Source organism: Equus quagga, chromosome 7, assembly GCF_021613505.1.
Source record: "Equus quagga isolate Etosha38 chromosome 7, UCLA_HA_Equagga_1.0, whole genome shotgun sequence".
NCBI classification, from domain to species: domain Eukaryota; kingdom Metazoa; phylum Chordata; class Mammalia; order Perissodactyla; family Equidae; genus Equus; species Equus quagga.
The window spans coordinates 40,802,336-40,815,083 of NC_060273.1; the positions used below are offsets into that span (position 1 = coordinate 40,802,336).

At 55.9% G+C, this 12,748-nt stretch overlaps 1 protein-coding gene across 5 annotated transcripts in view; it reads left to right on the forward strand.

Annotated features, from left to right (window-relative positions):
- GTF2IRD1 (GTF2I repeat domain containing 1) overlaps positions 1 to 12,748 on the forward strand; it is a 112,628-nt gene that overhangs the window by 97,031 nt on the left and 2,849 nt on the right. For all 5 annotated transcript variants that reach the window (XM_046666601.1, XM_046666598.1, XM_046666602.1 and 2 more), the window contains 3 exons: positions 7,622 to 7,699; positions 9,109 to 9,301; positions 11,590 to 11,627. In XM_046666601.1, coding sequence (XP_046522557.1) covers positions 7,622 to 7,699; positions 9,109 to 9,301; positions 11,590 to 11,627 — 309 coding nt within the window. The remainder of the gene's footprint in view (positions 1 to 7,621; positions 7,700 to 9,108; positions 9,302 to 11,589; positions 11,628 to 12,748) is intronic.

Genomic DNA, 12,748 nt, shown 5'->3' on the forward strand with positions numbered 1-12,748 from the left:
TTGAAATCAGCCCCCACCTCCCCCCCCCCCAAGCTGATGCAGCAGAGTGCGCATCCTTTCCACTGGCCTGTGCGGTTGCTGCCCCGGTCTGTCCACCTTCGCCCAGGCGGAGCTCAGCGTGCTGAATGCGTGGCATTCTGTGCCTGGCCAGTCATGGCTGCAGTTCTCCCTCGAGGTCGGCCAGCCTGGGGTCAGGGCTGTCCCTGGCCTGCTCGGCTGTGTAGCTGGGACTGTGGAGGAGGCAGGAGGAGAGGAGAGGAAGGATTTCCCTGGGGCAGGGCCAGCCGTCAGGGGAAAACCTGCTGTTGCTCTGCCCAGCCTGGCTCACGAGTTCGAGCCACAGGCTGCAGGGCACTTTGTGAGACAGCCCTCCGAGAAGGTGCTGGGCTGTTCTCAGGCAGAAAGCAGAGCCTGAGGATTACACAGATCTGGATTCAAGTTTTAGCGCCACTGATTGCAGACCATGTGGCCTTGGTGGCTTTGGGCAGACACTTGACTCCTCCGAGCCTCGGTTTCCTTATCTGTGAAATGGGATCATAACACCTAGAGATCAGGCTTATCATGAGGAGTAGAGGACATCACTGGGTAAGTGGCCGTGCACAGCCTCCAGTGGGCATGAAGTCAGGCGGCATGGGATTTGCAGCCCAGTCTGGCAGCCGAGAGGGCAAAGAGGGCCTGGCAGCCTGTCCAGGGGGCCCCAGCCAGAGAGCCCCTGTTGACCATTGGACCAGCCCCTCGTGTGTGGTGGGTCAGCAGGAATCAGACAGTGGGTCCAGGGAGGAACATGGAGCACCCAACCTCCACCCAGCACCTGTCTCCCACCCCTGAGAAGGGAGCTGGATTGGAGGGGCACAGAACGGCCTCAGGCAGAGGGCTTGCTTGTCCCCCCCCCCCCCCCGCACCCGCCCCTCGGCAGGGGAGCTCTCTGCTCAGATCAGTCCTGGTCCTGGGTTCATGGCCCGCTCTGCCACCGATCCCTGCATGTAAAGATCAATTGATTGATGGATAGAACTTTTCATTTTGAAATAATCTTTAACTTCCAAACAGTTGCAAGGATAGTATAGAATTCCCAAATGCAGGCTTTGCCCCCCGTAGGGTCAGCATAAGCGTGGTACATTTGTCAGAACCAAGAAATTAACATTAATGAGTGCGCGCAATTTGCCAGACTACAGACTTTACATTAAGATTCCATCAGTTTTTGTGGGGCCGGCCCGGTGGCGTAGCGGTTTAAGTTCGGCGTGCTCTGCTTCAGTGGCCCAGCGTTCACGGGTTTGGATCCCAGACACAGACCTACACATCACTTGTCAAGCCATGCTGTGGCCACATCCCACATACAAAATAGAGGAACATGGGCACAGATGTTAGCTCAGGGCCAGTCTTCCTCAAAAAAAAGGAAAAAAGAAAAAGATTTCATCAGTTTTCCATAATGCCTTTTTTATGTTCCCGGATCCCACATTGCATTTAGTGTTCGTTTATCTTTATTCTTTCATTCGTATCCCTCGTTTGTTTACTTGTTTGTAGACACTACACTGAGTGCCCATGAACCCAGCACCCGTATAAGAATGAGAACAGTCCTGCAGCGTGACCCCCATGTGCCCCCTCACCCTGCCCCCCTCTCTCCCCAGAACAAATATCCCCAACTTTCTGTGTGTCATTCTCATGGGTTTTTTCCTCTAAAATTTTAAAACTGCAGAAAAAAATGGAAGAATACTATAATGACTGCTTGTATATCTCATCGTTGGATTTGTTGATTCTTAACATTTGCCATGTTCCCCTCTGTCCCCCCACACGCCCCGCCCCGTTTATTCCGTTCTCTCTCCTTCCCCATTTGCGGTAAATTGCAAGACATCTTGACTCTTCAGCCTAAATGTTTCAGCATGGCCTCGCCCACTAGCCACCGGGCAGCTTCACAGCTCCCTTCAGCCAGTGCACAGCCGCTCCTCAAACTCCCCCGAATGTCTGTGATGGTGCTTTTCCCCTGGGATGTAATCATTGTTCACAGGTTGATGTTTCAAATGGCTTTGTTGCGTATAATATTTGCCTAAACCCAAATTGTTTTATTTTCCTTGTTTCTTGACTTTTATGAGCGAGGTATCCTGGTGTGTCAAGGCTGGGACTTGCTTCTGTCACTTCACCTTATGTGACATAATGTTGAGCTGTGTAGCCGCAGCTTGTTTGTCTTCCCTGTTCCGTGACATTCCTTTGTGTGGAATCTTAGTATTCCGTTGAGTGACTGAGTGATTCATCCAGCTGTTCTAGGCCACTGGGGTTGCTCCCGTGGTCTTGCTGTTCCTAAGAGAGCCATTAACATTCCTTTTTTTTTTTTTTTGGAGGAAGATTACCCCTGAGCTAACTACTGCCAGTCCTCCTCTCTCTCTCTCTCTCTCTCTCTCTCTCTCTCTCTCTCTCTGGTTTTTTGTTTGTTTGTTTGTTTGTTTGTTTTGCTGAGGAAGACTGGCCCTGAGCTAATGTCCATGCCCATCTTCCTCTACTTTGTATGTGGGACGTGTGCCAAACGGTGCCATGTCCGCATCCGGGATCCGAACCTGCGAATCCTGGGCTGCAGAGAAGCAGAAAGTGTGTGCGCACTTAACCGCTGTGCCACCAGGCGGCCCAAACCATTAACATTCTTGAACGTGTTTCCTCTGGCACATCTACAAAAGTTCCCCTGGGGACATGAGATCACGGGCCTCTGCCCTCCTGAGCCTCAGTTTCTCCATCTGTGAAGAGATGATGGGGTCCCTGTGCACCTGTGTGCAGGCCTGAGAAGGGGTTAAAAGGTGATCCCGAGGGTGCCTTCTTGTCCTGGCGAAGGTCTGGTGCCAGGGAGGGGAGGTGTGCAAGCCCTGTCACAGGAGCCCCTGCTCCCTGCACGAGGCCACTGTTCTGCCAGGGTGGGAACCCCCGTCTGCTCTCTTGAGGGTCTGCTTTATGCCTGGATCCCCCAGCCGGGCCGGGCAGAGGAGGGGCCGTGGAGGCGCTCCGAGAGGGGAGAGGAGGACTGTTTCCACCCTGGCCGCGGAGCCCGCTGCCCCTCCGCGCAGCCCTCCCTCGCCGCCTGCCCGCCGGCTGCCTCAGTGCCCTTTACGGTGGTGACAGCAGCACAGTCATCAGTCTGAGTGCAGACCCGCTTCCTGTACTGTGCCCCAGGAGAGGGCTGTGGGGCCACCCCAGCATCGCCTCAAGCAAACTGGCTTCAAGTTATGTCCAACTTGTGGCTGAATAAGATTGGCTGCTTTTTTCCCTGGGGAAAATTCCGTTAGTCCTCGGCCAACAGCCAGCCGATCAGAAAGGCAGTGAGAGGGGACCAGAACGCAGGAGTGCGGGAGGGGAAGGGGCGGAGGAAGGCAGGCGGGGTGTCCGCGGAGGGTGTTGCTGCCCAGGGGCAAGGGGGCAGCGGGTCCCCGGGGGGGAACAGGTTCAGCAGCACTTTCTGGATGGCACTGGGGGGCGGGCCTTGAGGGTGACCCCCCACTGCGTGCTTAATGAGAAAGGGGTACTTGATGCCGTTTAGAAAATGTTCTACCCAGAATGGGTAAAACAAACCCCAGGAATTAAGAGAATAAACTTCCTTTATCTGAAAGAGTCTCGTATGTAAAATTTAATTTCCTGAGACTACAGGATAATTGAGGCATTGATCTAGTTAATAACATCAACGATGACTTGCCTTTGATGGCGTGAGACCATAACTTTTTTTTTTAAAGATTTTATTTTTCCTTTTTCTCTCCAAAGCCCCCCAGTACATAGTTGTATATTTTTTTTAGTTGTGGGTCCTTCTAGTTGTGGCATGTGGGATGCCGCCTCAGCATGGCTTGATGAGTGGTGCCATGTCCACGCCCAGGATCCGAACCAGTGAAATCCTGGGCCTCCGAAGCGGAGCATGTGAACTTAACCACTTGGCCACAGGGCCGGCCCCACCTTAACTTTTTTATATGTGACATCATTGGATCCTCCCAACAGGCTAGGATTCCCATTTGAGGGATCTAGAACCTGAAGCCCAGAGAGGTTGAGTGACTTTCCGAACGCCACACAGCATTAGGGTTACAATCAAGATTGCCTTGCTGTCTACCAGGCTAGGGAACTTCCCTGTCGCTGGCCCTGAGGACCCCCTTCCTCCCCACTGTATATAGGCATCCAGCAGGTATGTTAGGACACACACATGCTCACCCTGCACTGAGCCCTAACTCTGGCATTTCCAAGTGGAGAATATCCTGGAAAGTTGGCAACTGTTGGTGTCCTTACCACCAGCTTGGGTCTGTGGAGCTCAGGCAGGCGCCCCCAGAACAGAGTGGCTGACTCAGGGTTCAGCACAGTGATAACCAGCCCTTCGACCGTGCCAGTCACTGGCATGTGTCCTCCCTTCATCCCCGCAGCAGCCCCGCACGGTCTGTCCTGCTGTTGTCTCTGTTTCCCGAACGAGGAAAGCCAGTGGTCACCCCAGGTCGGGAGCTAATGACAGAGCCACAGTTTGGACCCAGACGGTCTGACTCAGTGTGTGTTCTTAACTCCCGGCCACAGGGCTGCACTTAGAGGCTGGGGAAGACCTCTGGGCTGGTGGCCGAGGCCCCGCAGAGCCCCAGGATTTGTGCCCACCCCCCCCCCGGTGGCCCTGCCCCCTGTTCTCCTTGTTTTGCCCACGAGCAGACCAGACTTAGAGGTGCAGTGCCCGGGCTGCCCCAGCCGAGGCGAGGGCAATGCTGCCCACAGCAGACCTTGGGGGCTGCCTGGTGACCAGCAGGCCTGGCCATCCCCTCCAGACAGCGGGTTGAGGGTGTCAGGAGCCTGGCTCTGCACATGTTCAGGCACCTCCTGGTGTCCCCAGCGTTCCGCAGGCAGCCCAGGTCCCACCTTCCCGGCACTGAACTGCTCCCACCATTTGCAGTGTCCTGCCCAGGACCCAAGCGTGCTTTCTGTTGGCTGCCCCATGGTGTCACTTCTCCCTGTCAGCTGCAGCCTGGTTTGGGGGTGCTCCCCCCGCAGATGAGGCAGGACTTGGAAGGAGAAGGGGATGTTTCCGCATCTGCTAACGTGTTGAGTGCCCACAGGATACCTGGAGCCCTGATGAGCAGCTGAGGCCGCATGGCTGTCACCTCCTCCAGGAAACCCTCCCTGATCCCAGGCTGGGTTGGGACCCCCACGGCCCTGCATTGACAGTTACCAAGCCCGCCATCTCCCTCCTCAGAGTAGGGCCGTTTTCTGTATGCTGCTAAATGCCCAGGGACGCACCAACCCAACATGCAACTGTGTTCACGAAGTCTTTGTCCAGGGGACAAACGAGGCAGTGAGGGGACGTCCCATGGCCCGCAAGCCTAGGTTTCTGACTCCAAGTTCTGTGCCCTCCCAGGGCCTGGCATCACCTCCCCGAGGCAAGGGCGGAGTGAGGCCTGGGTGGCTGGCTGTGTCTCTTCCCCCACATGGCCAAGGGAGCTTCCAGGGAGGCAGATGGGTGTGAGATGCGTGCTCTGGATCCGGCCATGCACGGAGGCCTCACGTGTGGGGCCCGTCCTCGAGGTGCTTGTCCGCCTCCTTTGGCTTTGTGGAGTTCCGCTGGGTCGGTCCTGCCCTGGACTCCGGAGACAAATGTAGACCCATGGCTCACAGGTCAGCCCTGCTTAGTACGGATGGGGAGACAGACTTCCGGAAACCTGGGGCTCATGGTGGAGCAGAAGACCAAGGCTTTGGGGTCCGACAGGCAGACTATTCCTGGCAGTTAGCGGCTATGTGAGCTCGGAAAAGTTACTTAACCTCTCTGAGCCTCTGTCCTCAGCTGTGGTGAGGGGTGTCTGGGGAAGCTGCTAGCAGAGCGTCTGGCCCGCATTGGTGTGGATCCAGGCGCTCCGTGCCCTGTCCTGTGCCAAGCTGCTTTGCCTGCACAGAATCCTGACCACCAGATGAACCCCTGGTGGAGGGGACGGAAGAAAAGCGTCCTCCGCCTCCCTCAGGCTCTGGGTGGCCCTGGGCCAGACCCTGGGGAAGGGTCAAGTCGATTCTTGCCGCATCTGTGGTCCTAGAGACCACCTGGAAGGGCCGTGTCAGGGCACGTGGGAAGGAGGGGGATCTAGGGGCTGCTGAGTTTGGGGTCTTGATGTGGCTGAGTAGGGCCGTCACTCCCTGAGACGGGGACACAGGAGGAGGACGTTAGGCAGGATGGGGCCCTGGGGCGCCCAGGCGGTTGGTTGGCTGTGGTAGAGGAGAGAAGGATGCAGGGACTCAGACGTGGCGGATCTCGGTTGCAGAGCCAGGGGTGTGGGCCTGAAGGGGACCAGACAGTGCAGCTGGGAGTTGGGAGGCCCCGGGTGGCGGGTAAAGGAGCTCTGGCAGGAGGGGGCAGCAGGCCCTGTGTGGGAAGCTGTCTGCCCTGCGGCACAGGCGCCCAGCCTGGGAACTGGGGCTCCTCCCTGGCAGTGGTTGCAGGGGGAGGGCGGGGCCTGGGAAATGCAGGTCCCGGGTTGGCCTCCAACATGAAACTGAGTGCTGCGAGATTTTCCAGATTAAAACAGGCGTCGTTTTTCTGCACGAACCCATTCTGTCTGTTCTGCCCTCATCGCTCAGGCCCTGGCTCCCTGCCTGCTCCCACCCCGCCCCAGAGGCCCGGCCACTGTGGGTACCGTGTGTGATGGTGCACAGGGGCCCCCCGGGACCAGCTCCCCTCCCCAGCCCAGGGCACAGGCCCACAGGCTGCTCTGCCCCAGGACCCCCGCATCCCGTCCAGCCCAGCCTCTCCCACTGCCCACTTCTCCCCACCCAGCCCAGGCCCTGTCTCCTGCGCTTGCCTGGCCGCAGCTGCTTCTCTAGGCTCAGGAAAGGGAGGAGGGAGCCCGGGGTCCAGGCACAGGTGCCCACAAAGGGCTGCCTGGCCACTGGGCAGGGAGGATGCACAGGGTCTCTCTGGGCCGAAGCCTTGGGCTCTCGCTCTGCGAGGCAACCAGGCTGAGTTCCTGCTGGCCCAGCTCACTCCCGCCAGCCCACCGCAGACCTCCGTGGCGCACCCCCAGGCCATCTCAGCTGCCTCCCCGGGCACACCCTGTGCTCTAGCCGCATCCAGCTTGACCTCTCACCCTCTGATGCTGTCCTGAGGGTGTCTTTTCCTACCCCCACCCCCTCCATCACCATCCCTGCCTGCCTCCCGAGAGACCACTTAAACATCCTGCTCTCCCTGCGGGCCTCCCCGACTCGAACACACGGGGCTGTGCACCTGGATTCGTGCCCCATGTTTCCTTGTGGGTGCATCCCGTCGCCCTTCTGGGTGGGCGCTGTGCTTGTGTACCACCCCTCTAGGCTATAAGTTCCTTGGAGGAGGGTCCCTGCCTCCCTCTCCTCAGGGTGTTCCGTGCCTGATATAGGGCCTATGCTGGGGAGCTGTTCAGAGAATGTGGGATGGGTGAATGGATGGGTGGGTGGGTGGGTGGGTGAGTGGGTGGGTGGGTAGCTGGTTGGTGAGTGGGTGAGTGGGTATGTATGCAAACAGACAACTGAGGTGAGAAACAGGCTGCAAGGGTGTGGTCCGGGCCTGGAGAGACTGCTCCGGCAGGTGAGGATCAGGGACGCCACATGGGAGAAGGAACAGGTCCAGTGGCTGAGCCCGTGCCAGCGCTCATGCCCCCTTATCTTCCTCTTGTAGATGAAGATGATGCCAACAGACTGGGGGAGAAGGTGATCCTCCGGGAACAGGTGAAGGAGCTCTTCAATGAGAAATACGGTCAGTGCCGGGGACAGGCCCAGGGGGCAGGGTCTGTGGGGCCAGCCTTCCTGGGTGGCCCCTCCTCACTTTGCAGCCAGCATCTCCTCCGGGTGCCCCCCGCTGGCCTGCCTGCTCCCTGGGGACACGATTGCCCTGCCCATGACTGATGGGAGCTGACTCTCATTCCCCATCCGAGAACGGGGAAAGACCCCGGTCTGTGGCGCACGGCAGTGACAGCGGTCAGCGCTTGTGCTCCCCCAGGGCCGGGCTGTACGCAGAGGGGTGGCCCATGGCCAAGTGCTGGCTCATGCAGGCGCCCGTCTGCCCGGGCCTCTAGAGGAAGGGGCTTATCCCGCCGTCTTGGGGCTCAGTCTGCACGGGAGGTGAACGTGGGGTAGATGGGAGCCCCGAGATGCCAGGCTCTGTGCTGAAGGCCCCAGGGCGCCAGGGCAGAGCCCCCGACAGGGCAGTTAGTGACCCACTTGCAGCTGATGGAGCACTTTCTGGATCGCTGACGGCCAGGCTGCGACAGGGCCTCTACATACGTGACGTTGTATTTGTGCTGAATTTAGTATTATCTCCATTTTGCATTGTAGCAAAGGAGACAGGCAGTAATAAAAAAAAATTTTACAGAAGAATTTCAGAGCGTGATAAAGGAAAAGAAGAAACTGCAGTAGCGAGCGTGACCGAGAATGCTGCGGGGCGGGGGAGGGAGCCACGGCCTCTCTGGGCCGGTGAGCAGGAAAGCCCTTGGAAGGTGGGACATCTCGGCTGAGGCCTCAGTGTCAGGCTGGAACAGACGGCCAGGAGCCTGAGCAGCCGGTGGGGAGGCCCCCGGGGAGGGAAGGGGAGAGGTGGGCAAGCCTGAGGTTTCATTTTGAGAGCAACGGGAAGCCACTCTGCTGGTGGTTTGTGGTGGTGTCTTTTTCACTTTTAATTTTGCAGTCAGTTTTCAAATGTATACAAAAGCAGAGGGGAATGACATAATGGCCCGTCATGTAACCCAGACCCAGCTTCTCTGATTATCAGCATTTTACCAATCGTATTTCATCTCTGTCCACATACACAGTTTTATATTTTTAGTCCTTAAAGCAAATCCAAGATATGATATCATTTCATCCGTAAATACTTTTAAGTAAGGACTCTCTTTTTTCTTACGTAATAATGGTGGATTTTAAGCAGACATCAAGTCCTCATTTGTCAGTTCTAGGGGTGCGCACTTAACAAATCCTAACAAATATCAGCATTGGATGTTAGCTTTTTAATTTTGCTAGTTGGATAAAAAAAATCGTGTGTGTATTGATTTTTTAACTCTGCAGTGTGGTGGCTGCTAAGCTGGGCCCTGCCAGCTTCCAGCCCTTTCCCCAGAGCGCTGGGCCTTTCACAGGGGGCATCTTCCCTTTGCCCTGACCCCCTGTGTCCTCTAGGTGAGGCCCTGGGCCTGAACCGGCCTGTGCTGGTCCCTTACAAGCTGATCCGGGACAGCCCGGACGCCGTCGAGGTCACGGGCCTGCCCGATGACATCCCTTTCCGGAACCCCAACACGTACGACATCCACCGGCTGGAGAAGATCCTGAAGGCCCGGGAGCGCGTCCGCATGGTCATCATCAACCAGCTCCAGTGAGTGCCCAGTGGCCGGGGCCGGGGCAGAGTGGGCGAGGGCACGGAGGGCTCCGCTTGGATCTGGGAGGGGAGTCCCCAAGCAGACCAGCCAGGAGTTGAAGAGAGAGGAGAGAGAGACCTTCACTTCACAGAATCCAGGAGACAGGCAGCTTCACACCCTCATCTCAAAGATGAGGGAACTGATACCCAGAGCGAGGAAAGGGACAGTGTAAGTCATGGTGGGTCAGCGGGGACCCAAACCCGGGCATCTGACTCCATTCAGGCTGCTGTAACAGGTGCCAGAGACCAGGTGCCTTATAAACAGCAGACATGTACTTCTCACTGCTCTGGAGGCTGGAAGTCCAAGATCCAGCTGCCAGCAGACTGGGTGTCCGGCAAGGACTCACGTCCTAGTTCGCAGATGACCGTCTCCTCTCTGTGTCCTCACATGGCGGAAGGGGCAAGGGAGCTCTCCGGGGTTCATAAGGACACCAGTCCCATTCCCGAGGGCCCCTCCCTCACGATCTCCTCACCTCCCAGACAGCTTGCCTCCTCGTGCCATTGCATTGGGATAGGGTTTCCACACATGAATTGTGGGGGACACAGACCTTCAGTCGATGGCACCAGGTGTCCTGATTCCAGCCCCTTTCTACTGAAAAACACAGCCTCAACATTCATGGGTGTCTATTTTTAAAATTTTAATTAAATTTGACTTTTTCTGACTATACTGTTAATTTTTACCCACTTTAATATATTTAGAAAATAACAGAAATTCAGTAGTCTGGTCAGCCAGAGATAATCTCTCTCCACATTTTGCCATGTATCCTTACAGTCTTTTTTAAAAAAGTACAATAGTTTATTTGATTATTTTCAGATTTAAAAAGATTACACATGGTGGCTATAGTTAGTAATACCATATGGCATATTTGAAAGTTGCTAAGACAGTAGATCTTAAAAGTTCTCATCACAAGAAAGAAAACTTTTGTGACTAGGTGTGCTGACAGATGTTAACTAGACTTACGATGGTGACCATTTCACACCGTATGCAAACATCAAATCATTACATTGAACACCCGGCACTAACGTAATGGTGTATGTCAGTTAGACCTCAATTAAAAAAAATACTTGCAGCAAACTTGGGAAATACAAAAAGCTAGAAGAAAAGAAGAAGATAACCCATAACTGTAACTCTCCTTTGAGAATCAATGCTCTGGGACATTTCTTTTGTACTTTTACCCTGACACATATTTTCTTTTCAATTTTACAGTAGATGTTTTAAAATTAAAATAATATTTGCATGTGTCAAAAAAATTCAAATTATTCATGGGGCCAGTCCAGTTGCCTAGTGGTTAAGCTCACGCACTCTGCATCCGCAGCCTGAGGTTCATGGGTTCAGATCCAGGGCGCAGACCTAGCTCCGCTCACCAAGCCACGCTGTGGTGGCGTCCCACCTACAAAATGGAGGAAGATTGGCACAGATGTTAGTTCAGGGCCAATCTTTCTCACCAAAAATAAATAAATAAAATTATTCAGAAGGGTCTCAAATGAAAAGTAGAGACCCTTCCTCCCCTCCCACCTACAGTCCACCCCCTGAAGTAACTACTGGAAAATGCAGGAAACCCCAGGCAAAAATGTCCAACCCCATAGGCGTACATCCCAGAGGAACCACTGGAGACGTTCTAGAGGTTTCCTGCCGTGTCTCCAGTTTTCTTTAATGCCTATTAAATATGCTTTTAGAAAATGAAACTGAGATCATAGGGTGTTTATCTGTAGACAGTAAACAAAATTGACATTTCCTGTCTGGCTGGCTTGTACACACGGGAGCGTCATCCATGTCCATGACGGCTCCCTTTAATGACTGCGTAGATACACCACAATGTCCTCCACTGATGGATATTCAGGTTGTGTTTAATTTCTTGTTGTTGTTCGTATAAATAATACTACAAGTAAAATAATAAAATAAAAATTAAAAGATACATAAAAAATAACTCTGTGGCGAATATCCATTTCCGTAAGTCTGGGCACACATTTCTGACCCCTTGGTCAGACAGCACCCTCGCTTCGGAGACGGGGAAGCCAGGCCCAGCGCAGGGGCCGATTTGCCTGGCACGGCACTGACGGCGCCAGGCCGGCCAGTGTCCACCTGCTCCAGGGGATGCTCACCGTTCTCGTGTAGGTCTTAGCTGACCAGGCTCCAGGGGCGGCAGCATCTCATCTCCCGGGAGATGGCGCCATGTCTGGGGAGCGGGGCAGAGGGAGAAGGAAAGCCCCATTTCCAACTGCTACCTCATTTCTTTCTTTTTCAGACCTTTTGCAGAAATCTGCAATGACACCAAGATGCCAGGTAAGTCCCAGGCTGGAGAGGCCACCGTTCTGCCTGTTGGGGACCAGTCTGTGGACAGATCTGGTCCAGGTGGCATGCGACAAGTGGCTGACCGCCTAGAGAAAAGTACAGTCCCCCTGCCCAGTGCCTCCCCAGGGAGCCTGAGATTTCCATCTGCAGGGCCAGTGTGCCCAGAAGGCCCAAGAGGCCTGCGGGTGCCCTTCAGAGGGGCCCTGCCACAGCACAGCTGAGCGTGTCAGACCAGCTAGACTGGACGAGGGGCAGGCTGGAGCCACGAGGAGGGGATGCCAGTAGCATGGTGGAAGCCGCCTAGGGAAGCGGGGGTGGCGTGTGGCCGGCAGCGGGTACGCAGGTTTGCGCTGCCCGAGGTGGGCTGGGCCCGCCCCGATTCTGCCCGCGTTTGCAGGGTGCACCCTGGGCTCGTAGGGCCTCTCAGTCTGTGGGGACCTGCGGGCCTGCTGGTGTGATGGTTCTGTGTGAGAAGGTGTTCCGTAGGACTCAGGAGGACGTGCCCCAGGTGACTGGGAGGTGCGCCTCTGATCAAGAAACCTGGATCAAGAGACATCCCACCCCTCCCTGTACAGCTGGGAAACCGCGGCCCGGAGAGGGCAAGGGACTCGCCAAGGCCACGGAGTCAGTTGGTGGCCGCCTAGAGCCTGGCATCAGGACCATCCCTCTGAGCTGCAGGCCCCAGCGTGGCTGCTCAATGGGGACAGTGATGGATTCAGCAAGGCCACCCCACCCTGGCCTGACCTGAGGTCTCAGCTCCAGATGAGTCCAAGCTCACGTGGAAGTCCACAGCCCAGGGTGGCACGGTCCAGCCAGAAGCCACCTCCTTCTATCCTGCACTGATCCCAAGGGCTAGGCACGGCCTTAGACCCCGGGGGTGGCGAGGCGGCCAGCTTTGGGAGCTGCCCTCAAGTCCAGGGCAGAGACGCAGACAGGCCCGCAGAGGCCTCCAGGAGGAGAGCTGGGGGAAGATGCCCAGAGGGCGGATGGCGACACTTACATCCACCACTCCCCAACCGTGGCCGTCTTGAGGGTCTTATGGTGACCCCAGGATGGCCACAGCCCTGGACCAGCACCTCTGACTTCTTTTTTTGTGGCTTCTCCCACAAAAT